General features: G+C 41.6%; 2 protein-coding genes across 4 annotated transcripts; one reads left to right on the top strand and one right to left on the bottom strand.

Annotated features, from left to right (window-relative positions):
- The first annotated feature begins 47 nt into the window (after positions 1–47).
- Positions 48–3,790, top strand: si:ch211-145b13.6 (GPI-linked NAD(P)(+)--arginine ADP-ribosyltransferase 1). 2 transcript variants are annotated; one of them, XM_061086038.1, is made up of 4 exons: positions 48–109; positions 1,427–1,534; positions 1,637–2,346; positions 2,778–3,790. In XM_061086038.1, the coding sequence occupies exons 2-4, from the start codon at positions 1,475–1,477 to the stop codon at positions 2,845–2,847; spliced, it is 840 nt and encodes a 279-aa protein (XP_060942021.1). In that variant the 5' UTR covers positions 48–109; positions 1,427–1,474; the 3' UTR covers positions 2,848–3,790. The 2 variants fall into 2 exon arrangements, with proteins under 2 accessions (XP_060942021.1, XP_060942012.1); XM_061086029.1 differs by lacking the exon at positions 48–109 and adding an exon at positions 1,087–1,177.
- Positions 3,791–4,002: 212 nt separating this feature from the next.
- tacr3l (tachykinin receptor 3-like) lies at positions 4,003–10,239 on the bottom strand. 2 transcript variants are annotated; one of them, XM_061086014.1, is made up of 5 exons: positions 9,875–10,239; positions 8,422–8,610; positions 7,799–7,949; positions 5,336–5,532; positions 4,003–5,237 (listed from the first exon to the last, which is right to left on the bottom strand). In XM_061086014.1, exons 1-5 carry the CDS (start codon positions 10,237–10,239, stop codon positions 5,012–5,014), a joined length of 1,128 nt encoding a protein of 375 aa, XP_060941997.1. In that variant the 3' UTR covers positions 4,003–5,011. The 2 variants fall into 2 exon arrangements, with proteins under 2 accessions (XP_060941997.1, XP_060942002.1); XM_061086019.1 differs by having other exon boundaries at positions 7,799–7,983; positions 8,435–8,610; positions 9,875–10,092.
- Between the last annotated feature and the right edge of the window lie 228 nt (positions 10,240–10,467).

The raw sequence follows: 10,467 nt of genomic DNA, 5'->3' as shown, positions 1-10,467 counted from the left end.
AAAAATGTGTCAGTGAAGAAGGAAGGAAGGAAGTGAGGAGGCCACAGAACGGGCGGTGGTTATAATAAGCCTTATTTCCAGGGAACACCCAAGAAAACACATTCTTCAGGTCAGTGTTTGGACAGTAAGGAAAGTTATTTCACTTAATAAGCTGTTGAAAACAGGATGGGCATCAAATTATTTGTCTGTAATTGTTACGGCTGCCAGGCTCCCTCCTGGGGATATGTCATTTCTGTGTGTATTTATGTTAAGTAGCCTGCGAGAGGTGTTATGTTACGACCCGAGCTCGTAGAGGAAAAGGGAAGTACATACACCAGTTGCAGTTGCTAGTGGAAATAAGGTAATCTATAGTGTTCTTCCCTTTTCCTCTACGAGCTAGGGTGATAACGTCTGTGACCTCCTCACAGTGAGAAGTCTTTTATTTCTTTAAAATCTAACTACTCCCACGGGTGAACGCACTTCCCTTTTCCTCTACAAGCTAGGGTCGTAACAGTAATGTCTTAATGTAAAAGGAGCTTTTTTTTCTCACATGAAGCAAAAGACTTCTGCATTCCTTCTGTACTTAATGACAGTAAGAAACAGGCCATTTGAAGGTCATACAGCAAAAAAAGAGAAAATATTAAAAAGAAGATTTGAACGCGAATTGATTACAACAGTCTTTGAGATCAGGACTAGGTGGCTGGGGGGGACCAGAGGTTAGATATGTTGTCAAAAGATCCAAAATGTACTTAGGTGCAAGTCCAGAATGGAGTTTAAAAGTCAGAAATTAAATCTTTCAAACAAATCTCAACTTTACTGGAAGCTAAAAACATAGTAATATATTCTAGATTTGGTTTGGAGTCTGGCTGCTGTGTTTATTGGGGGTCCTACAATATTAGCAAAAAGGATGAACCTGTATTTTCAGAAACATCCCGAGAAAACAACCAAGTTTGTTAACACATCACAATCTGGAATGAAAAAAAAAAAAAAAGCTGCAGTAGAACAAGTAAGTAGATGTCATGGGGAAGTTGAGTTTTCCTTCCTCAGGAAAGGAGAAGGAGCTGCCTGCTGAGATAAGTATTTTTTTCCCACTTCCCAGTAATTTGATCTGCGTAGGATCATCACACTCCTGCAGTTTTCAGTGCATGGACTTGATTTTATTTTCACTGCTACCAGAAATTAAATCTCCTGACTTAAGGTATGTGCTTGCCAGCATTTTCAACATCTGTTTTTCATTTTAGCGTTGACTCTTCAGTTACAGTTTGTCTTATCTGGTGCCGGGTGGGGGTTGCTGTATTCGGAGGGGAAAAGATAACTGTTCTTGAGAGATTGACGACTTGTCTAAACAAGGAAAGCATTAGGAGGAACTAACAAGACCATCCAATCCTGACTCAGACATTTTATTCAAGTTGGGTCCTGAACAGCTTCTCTCTGATTTCTGGTGCAGGCAACAGTCTGTGTGTGGACGTACACAGACGAGAGGAAGCCCTTTAAAATGTGGCACAGACGGAAAGTGCTTCTTGCTGCAGTTGTTTTCACAGCCCTCTACTGCAGCGTAAGTATTCTTTACCGTACAAATAACAGTTGATTGTTTTGATGTTATATGTATCAAATATTCCCCTCTCAACAGTATTTTAATTTCTGTATTCAAATAAAGGTGGCAGCAGAGGATCCGAAAAAACTGGACATGGCCCCGGATGCTGTGGACTACCTGTATGATAAATGCAGTAAGGAGGCCATGGAAAAGTTAATCCATTCAGGCCTGTTAATACAAGAGCTGAACCTCACTGCGGGTTTCCAGACAGCATGGAGCGACAGCACCAAGTGTTCCAAGCTGATCCCAGGAAAAACCAAAGAACATACTGCTGCACTGGGGGCATATGTCAATGGTGATTCAGACTTTAGAGGAGCCTTTAACAGCCAAGTGGAGACCATGGGCGTGAACGCTAGCACCTACGAGAACAACTTCAATTTCAAGTCGCTCCACTTCCTGCTCATGGATTACATGGTGCTGCAGAAGCCACAGACTTGCAAGAGTGTGTATGTTTACCCAGAGAAAAAAGTCACGGCACAAGTCGGTTCAAAAGTGAGACTGGGGAGGTTCACCTTGGCCGAGTTGAGCTTCAGTGAGCTAACGAAACATGATGATTTGGAAGGCGCTGTGATTTTGAACATCACGTCTTGCTTCTTTGTCACAGTGGGGGAGAACATTTGTAGTAAGCAACCAGACACTGCCTTGTTGAGTCCAGCTGAAGAGTTCACAGTGGAGAACGTAACTAGCAAAACTTATGACGATGAGAAGTACATTGAGATCGTCTTAAAGGCCTCAGGTCAGCAGGGCTCGCACAACTGCGACCTCTTCTCACGGTAAGAGACAGATTCTTATTGAACTCAAGTATGTTTCTCAATGTCATGTGCATTCTTGTAAATTGTCGGTGTTATCTTAGAAAGTTAATATCATAGAAGCTGAACGCACAACCTACGAACCCTAACCTCTAAGAATTGTTTGGTATCAGGTATATATAATAAAGTCAAAAAGTCTACGACCTTATGTGCTTTCCTTGTACCAACTCCGCTACATAGTGGTTGCAAGCTGTCAGTCTTTTGTGTCAGATGAAGAACTGAGAAAATGGAAATAGAAAGAAAATCTCTCTGTAACATTTGTCAACAGAGCTGATTAGTTGTCAATTAAATATTTGATGTTAAACTTGTTTTCTCAAAATCTTCTTTTTAGAACTTCAATGTATGAATGTTCATGTATGACCAACTAAACATATTTATCTCTCTTTGTCTCATAGGTCTCCAGCTGTCGTCTCCACCCATGTGTGGCTTGTGTTGGTGCTTTTGTCTCTTTCCTTCTTTAGTTGAGTAAAAGAAATCTCAGACCAGTCATTAAACTGCAAAATACTGCTTCGAATTTACAGTTGAACAATGAACAACTGTTTTGCTGTAATGCAATTAAGATGTTGCAAGCTGCCAAAACATTGTCTCATTGCTTTTTAAATCACTTTTAATCCACATTTAAATCATTGATTGTGTAATAAAGATGTATGATATGTCCTCCTGTTGTCCAAAGCCCAAGTATTTCAGATTCCTCTCACACTGGTGTGGAGCCAGACACAGAAGTGATTGACGAGTGGAGCTGTGGTATCGAGGTCCCGCTAATACACACAATTGAGCAATCGCAAATCAGTCTCAGCCATCTATCATGACATTTAACCCCATTTTTATAGAAACAAATAAGTAATTACAACCAGACTGGAAAAATTACCACTTGAACAGCCCTCGCCAAGAGAAACCATGGAAAGATGTCGTTGCCTATACCGAACATCAACACTTTCGGACATTTTTGTGCCAATGGAACAATTTTTTTTTTAAATGTCAAAATCTTGATGAACATGGTTTTAAAGACAGTATTTTCTTTTATAGTGATAAAGAATGACAGAAAACAACTTTGAGAACAATGTATTCCACTTGTACTTATACTGAGTTTAGTATAGCCACCAGGAGGCGATACAGATGTTTTGGCCTCCCTTTCGAGGTGAAGCGGTCATGTCATCCATCTTTATATACATACTATGGTTTTGAATTAAAACCCTGCTTTGTTTATAGCCCTAACCCCAATGCTTACTTTAGTAATTCAAAGATAGTCTAGTTTATTTTTATCGATGTGTTTGTTTTTTATGCTTTTATCAGTGTACGCACGTTAAAAAGATGAGCTCTCACCTCACCAGGATGCTCCAACAGAGGCAGTCTCAGTTGATAACAGGAGCTTTTAGTCGTATGAGTTGAAATAAACTGGTTGAACTCCCCTCGTCTTGCTTTATTTGGACTGATTGAGAGAAAGGGGGCAGAGCCAGTAAGCTGCTCCTTTCATGTTACAATAAACAGGTCCAACAATATTACAGAATGACCAATATAAACATGTTCTGATCTAGAGTTATTTTCACATCTTATAGCAACAAAATTCAGCGTAAACAACACAGATCATTTTAGTCCGTGTGTTCGAGTTTGCATCAAATGTCTGAATATAAAGGCACATTTATTTTGTACAAAAATCCACAGATACACACAGTAAAGCATAATTTGAGCACATTGAAAGATGGCACAGGCTTTTTCCAACTAACAAAAACAGGAGCGAGCACTGGTGAATTTACATTTGGTCATAAAATGCAACAAGCTGCATTTCATTTCAGTGTCACTGGAAAAGATTTAAGGGCTTCAGTGTTGTTAGAGCGTCACTGCTGGATGAAATCACTGAATCGTGGTCTGATGGGATTAAATATACAGTATGTCAACAGTGAGTATAACATTTAATAAATCCATCAAGTACCAAGTTATGTAATAGCATGCAAGGATAACGTGACGATAGTGCAGCTTAAAGTTCATGATGCTGACAAAGAATCTCCATTTAAAATGTATAATAATAAATAAAAACATACAAATATAATGTAATCATTTAAAATACCATGGCTCTAACCATCAACCATGTTTGACCAAAGCGTCAATATTATTTAATGACTAAAAACAAAATGAATCAGACCCAAAGAAGTACAGCACAAAGTCGAAGGCATTTAGCAACAAATGTCTTCATGAAACACTTTCTAGTAATACTACCGTTTCGAATCCACGTATACATTAATTACTTACTGACTAGTAGAACTCATCTTTTTTTGATTTTGCTGAATTTGTCCAACTACACGTTAGGATACACTATAGCAACAAAATAAGATTGCAAATTTATCAAAAGCAGCATTTTACAATTTAAAAGACATTCAACACTAAATTCTGAAATAAACACATTGATATATTGGGTTTGGTTAAAGTTCCCTAAGAGCAACAGTATAAAACTTTTTTTAAGACATTTTTTTTAATTAAATGTGCTCAAAAACATCTTCGCCCCCTACTGGAGCACAGCCCATCCCAATAGCTCACATCTCTATAAGTAAACAGCAACAAAAAACTCTACAATCTGCATTTATCAACATGAACAGCCCTGTGGACATTCAGCTGGATAAAGCTAACCTTACAGTTAACTGTCTTTATTATTGGCCTCAGAGTTCAGTCTTCTTGACCTGTTTCCATGACAATAAACACTCTTGTCTTTGCCGAGGATGCTTGTGTCGCCCCGTGAGAGGGTGCACATGCTGCTCTGGTAACCAGGTCTCAGTCTCGTGTTTCGGAGCTCCAGCTCATCGTAGCTCGAGACGTGGACAAAGGGACACCAGCGGAACACATGCTTGAAACCGGCCCGAAACCTGCAGCCAAAATCAAACCCGTTAACTACGCTGTTGTGTATCGTGTACTGTACTTACATGTGTTTTTTTTGGGGGGGGTTGGCCATATTTGTACCCACCTGCTGTTGAGGCAGCAGTAGATGATTGGGTTGTACATGGTGGAGCTCATCGCCAGCCACAGCACCGACAGGTACACCTGCTGGATGTTCTTCCACTTGCTCAGACGCTTGTTGAGACCCGTCACGATGAAGTAGACGTGATAGGGGAGCCAGCAGAGGGCAAAGGTCACCACCACAATGATCATCATCTTCACCACCTGCAAGAGAGAGAGGGAGAAACGCAAACGTCATCACGCCAAAGTCCAACGATAGCGCTGAGCTGATCATTTGGCCTTGGCGGAGCTTTGCGCTCTTGACAGGAGCATTCTAGTTTGATAAATTATAAATAAAACCAGACGGGCACTCAAAGAGAGAGCACACCTCCCCTCGGGCTGAAGCTCTATTTCACCATGTGACCAACAAACTCATGGTTCTATCAAGATCTACTCCAAAAATGTAATGGGTTATTCCTTGGGTCACGCCCCATCCCTTCACAAAATCGTTCATGGAAATCGGTTCAGTAGTTTTTGCATATATATGACCAATATTTTTCATATTGCCTTCCTCTCTGCATCATCTCGTCCTGTCGACTCAAGAATCATCGACAAACAGAAGGAACACACTCTGACTGACACACAGTTAGAACCCATGGCAGCTCTCTATGTGTACATGAAGAGTCTCTGAAGAAGTGGGTTTGTTGTCTGTTTCTCTTCGTTCTGAGAACAATGACGTCTCCGGCCGGCGGGTCCAGAAGGTCTGCCATCCGAGGAGAGGGAAAGGTCAGCGATGACGCACCAGTCCCAGCAGGTTCCAGGTAGAGCAGATGAGAGAGAGAGAGCTCATCAGTGTGTTTCAGCACAAAGCAGAGCTGCGGGGGGTTAAAAAGGGAGTAGGCGTCCGGGAGACCACCGAGCTCATGTGCGAGACTGTGATGAGAGGGCGACCCTCCTCTTATCTCCCGTCCAGATGGAATCCTGTCATCCTCTGCCCCTTGAATCAAGCCCGACATTGTCTCGTAGCTTTCCCGACATTTACGATTCTCTTTCATGTTTCTCGGCTCAATTTCGCCGGCAATTCCGGTCTCTGATGATTTTTTTTCTTTGAAACCCCTATAACAAGATTGTTGCTGCACCTGCCGCCATCGTCTCTATTTCTGTGCACTGAATACGTGCTTGTGTCTGTGGCACAAAAGAAAATGGAAATGTAGATCTAATGCAGACATCTATTTTCCAGTTAAGTTTTATTTTGAAGTTTAAATTTTTCATCCTACTTCATCCCCTTCAATTTATGGGAAAAATCCGAAACTTCTTTTTCCATCCTGAACCTCTTTTGTCACTGAATACCTCTGCAGCCGAAATCTTTGTGCCATGCCGGAATAATCCGTCATTTTAACCAGCAGTATTTGTGACCTTTATCAATAAATGTTGTTCAACGGCGTTAATCCCAGATCTGTCTGGATAGATGCTCGTCATGACAGCTGTGATGACCTTAATCCCTGTTGAACCCAGCCCTCTGCTCTACAGCACACTGTGTCGTCTGGCTGAAGACGCCAAACTACCCTCGAGCAGGTGCCGCTCGATGCTTCTCTCTCTTTCTCGGCTGCAGCTGAATGATAAGGGTTTTTTGCTGCATCATGACATAACATGGTAGAGCTTCTATGTGTGTGGTTTTCAGATTATAATGATTTAATTAGAGCGAAAAGAAAAATAGTAGTTTCCTTCATTAACCAGCTCTGCACGTCGTTGTTTGTCACACGAATGATCAAATTGATTTTACTTGTTTGTGCGACAGGCTTCTCCAAACAGCAGCTTTCTAAACATGGATCCTTATTGCTGCTGTAGACCAGAGTCCCTGCTGCTCAGATATGACCAGGACAAGCAAAATAGTATGTGAGCTTTGGAATAGCCTGCTTATTTTTGCATTCATTTATCATAAAATGAGATCTGATCTTCATTTAAATCCCAGATACAAGCAAACACAGTGTAATAAGGATCATTACAAACAATTTGTTGGTTTTAGTGAACATTTACAGTGCGTGCGGCTGGAAAATCGAAGGCCCTTGAATTTAATATGTGGTCAAACCTCCTTCAGCAGCAAGAAACTCAAACCAGAGCTTCCATAGCTGCAGATCAGAGCTGCACAATGTTCAGGATTCATAGCTTCTCTATTGGTTTGTTGTCTGTTTATATAAGTTTGTAAAAGTAGTAGATATGAAACTTAACTTTAGTCATCTTGAATACCTGAGGTCAAAAAAATTCAGTTTAGTTGCACTTACGTGTAACACTTGTAGTTTGGCTTTTTTTAAGCTAATTGTACTTACTTGATTCTTGTTGTTCTGGGTTTGTACCCTCATGGTTGAATGAACTTATTGTAAGTTGCTTTGGATCAAAGCATCAGCTAAATGAAATATAAAAAACATAATGCTTCCAAACCCAAAAACGAAACAAACAAAGTGTAAATATGTTAAATAAATGTGGGTTTTACCTTCCGCTTGGCTCGGAGCTGCCCGTGATAGTTATCCGACGAGTCCCCGGGGATCTCCCCTCCCCACAGAGTCACCCCCACGATGGTGTAAGTGATGCTCATCACCACTAAGGGCAGCACGTAGACGAGAACTGTCACGATGATGTGATACCTGCACAAGTGAGGAGACAAATCACCAGTGTATCCTGATATACTGGATCTGGAGTTACACATTACAACGTTTCCAGAAATATTCAAACCAAGAGAAATCCATCATTTTTAAACAAGTCAAACCTCTTCACCGCTTCTGAGACACATTTTTAAATAGTTTGAAGATCTTGGTCATTTTTGTCAGCAGTGTCCAGTATGAGACAAATAATGTGTATTTTAAACATAACAGCATGTTAACATATTCTTCTAGATCCCCAAATAAAAAAAAAATCATGAATCCGTAAATGACCAAACTCTGCACCATTTAAGGATGCACAATCAGCTGATGCACAAATAAAGATGAATGTAAGAAACATGATTTCACATTGAATGATACTGAAGCCTGAAATGAGCTTGAATAAAGACAGGTGTCAATTTGTGTGTGTGGGTGTGTGTGTGTGTGTGTGGGTGTGTGTGTGTGGGTGTGTTCTCACATGAAGGGGTCGCCGGCCATGCGGGGCCAGGCCACGTAGCAGAGCGTCCTGTGAGGCAGAGCTCGGGTGGTGGAGAAGTAGCAGAGGGGGAAGGCGAGGACCACGGCCAGACTCCAGACACAGACGATGACTCCCATGGTGGCCTTTGCCGACAGACGCTGTTTCAGAGGGTGGATTATAGCCATGTACCTGCGAGGGGCAATCGAGACTTTAGAAAAATAACAGTTGCTTGCTGTGCCTAATGAAGACCTGTATTTATAGACAGGACCATTATCACAGCTGGCATCTGGTGGGATAGGTCACTGTGTCCCACTCACTCCAAGTTCAAAGCTTCGGAAGTTTTCAAACCATTCTAAATTGAATTCCCTGCACTGCAAAGACATATTTATCATTATCCTCACTGATCACTACTGATTTGTTCAATTTTTGCAACTAAACACCAAAGAATAGAAAAGTTTTCAGTAAATGCACGAACATAACAGCCCATATGTGCATATAAGACTATATCGTCACCAGCATGCCTTTCTACCTGGAGAGGTTTGTATTCTTTTTGTTTTTTCCCTTTTTGCATCTGTCGCATGTTAGAAACAACATCGACCTGCCCACTCGCTTGCAGTGAATCCTGCTGTGTTCTCACATCGGCTCATTCGGACATTCTGCAAAGGGTTCACCGGGGGAGCAGGCCAAAGAAACTCAGCAGAAACGCAACAGAAAACCTGCAGCCTCTCACTTGGACATTTGCATGCTCACAGCCCCTCCAGAGACTAACGGAAGGTTCAGTGCATGTCTGAAAGCAACAATGGAGAGATATAAAGGAAAATTTGTTCACTTTTGTAACAATTATGGTATAAAAAATGCTTTTTAAAATTGTTTTTAAAATGTATTTGATTTCTGTAAACTTGCGACCCTCCTTCTGCGGCTCGACCTGCCAAGGGGTCCAGACCCCTAGTTTGGGAACCACTGCTCTAAGTCATCAACCCTTTAAGCAACATACACTGATCCTAATTTCTGAATTTGGTGAACAGATTACTGTAAAGTGTAAGTTCTATCACAGCGCTGCAACGACTGCCTGATGGTCTTTGCTCCGTCTACTGCTGTTTTAAAAACCAGGTTAAGAATCTTTTCACCCACAAGCTCATCTCTGCGTACTTTACTATTTTAATCTATTTTTCACATTTCTATCTATTTTGTTTGGATTCTTTTTCGGCTTGTTAAGTTTTCATATCCTTTTAATTTCTGCAACCTCTTTTAATATGTGTTACCTCTTTTATTCATCTCTTTTAATCCTGTTATTTAGCTTGTTTTTTTTTTTGTCAGTGTTTTTGAATGACCCCATACAGCAACTGGATGTGTGTATGAAATGTGCTTTATAAATAAAACAGCATTAAAAAGAAACAATGAATGATTATAGTGATGAAGAATAAAATGCATGACACACATGTCGGTGTGTTACCTGTCGAGGGCTATCGCGGTCATGGAGTAGATGCTGGCGAACACCGCGGTGACGGGGAAGAAGTTGTGGAATTTGCAGTAGACCTCCCCGAAGTACCACTCCCCGTGCGACGCGTAGATGAAGTTGATCAAAGTGTTGAACGCTGCCATGGAGACGTCGGAGAAAGCCAAGTTGAGCAGAAAGTAGTTGGTCACCGTCCTCATGCGTTTGTGCGCCAGGATGATCCAGATCACGATCAGGTTCCCGAACACGGCCACGGCCAGCACCACGCTGTAGGCGATGGACCAGAGCGCCACTCGCCACGGCGGCTGCACGAACTGGTTGAACGGGTTGGTCTGGTTCCTGCTGGAGTTGGATCCGTCCATCACTCTGACATATGTGATGTTGAGCAGTGCGAGCATGTGACCAGCGAGGCAGAGGACGGAGGAGAGAGTGATGCGGACACTCCCTGCGCCATCACCCACTGAGGAGGCATCGAACACTCAACATCACTTCATCAGGTGCTTTGGTTCTGTAACACTGGAAGAATCACTGATCTCAATCAAAAATAATCCATGCGAAGATGATACGAGCTATTAAAAAACCTGTAGTTT

Source organism: Limanda limanda, chromosome 2, assembly GCF_963576545.1.
Source record: "Limanda limanda chromosome 2, fLimLim1.1, whole genome shotgun sequence".
NCBI lineage: Eukaryota > Metazoa > Chordata > Actinopteri > Pleuronectiformes > Pleuronectidae > Limanda > Limanda limanda.
This window is presented reverse-complemented; position numbering and strand designations above follow the sequence as displayed.

What these genes read in the sequence shown, in the direction of transcription:
- si:ch211-145b13.6 (XM_061086038.1), top strand. Translation starts at nt 1,475, where the DNA reads ATGTGGCACAGACGGAAAGTGCTTCTTGCTGCAGTTGTTTTCACAGCC. An exon ending in TCACAGCCCTCTACTGCAGC is followed by an intron (nt 1,535 to 1,636) that starts GTAAGTATTCTT and finishes ATTCAAATAAAG; the next exon opens with GTGGCAGCAGAGGATCCGAA. An exon ending in AACTGCGACCTCTTCTCACG is followed by an intron (nt 2,347 to 2,777) that starts GTAAGAGACAGA and finishes TTTGTCTCATAG; the next exon opens with GTCTCCAGCTGTCGTCTCCA.
- tacr3l (XM_061086014.1), bottom strand. Translation starts at nt 10,239, where the DNA reads ATGGACGGATCCAACTCCAGCAGGAACCAGACCAACCCGTTCAACCAG. An exon ending in ACCGCGATAGCCCTCGACAG is followed by an intron (nt 8,611 to 9,874) that starts GTAACACACCGA and finishes TGCCCCTCGCAG; the next exon opens with GTACATGGCTATAATCCACC. An exon ending in AGCTCCGAGCCAAGCGGAAG is followed by an intron (nt 5,533 to 7,798) that starts GTAAAACCCACA and finishes TCTCTCTTGCAG; the next exon opens with GTGGTGAAGATGATGATCAT.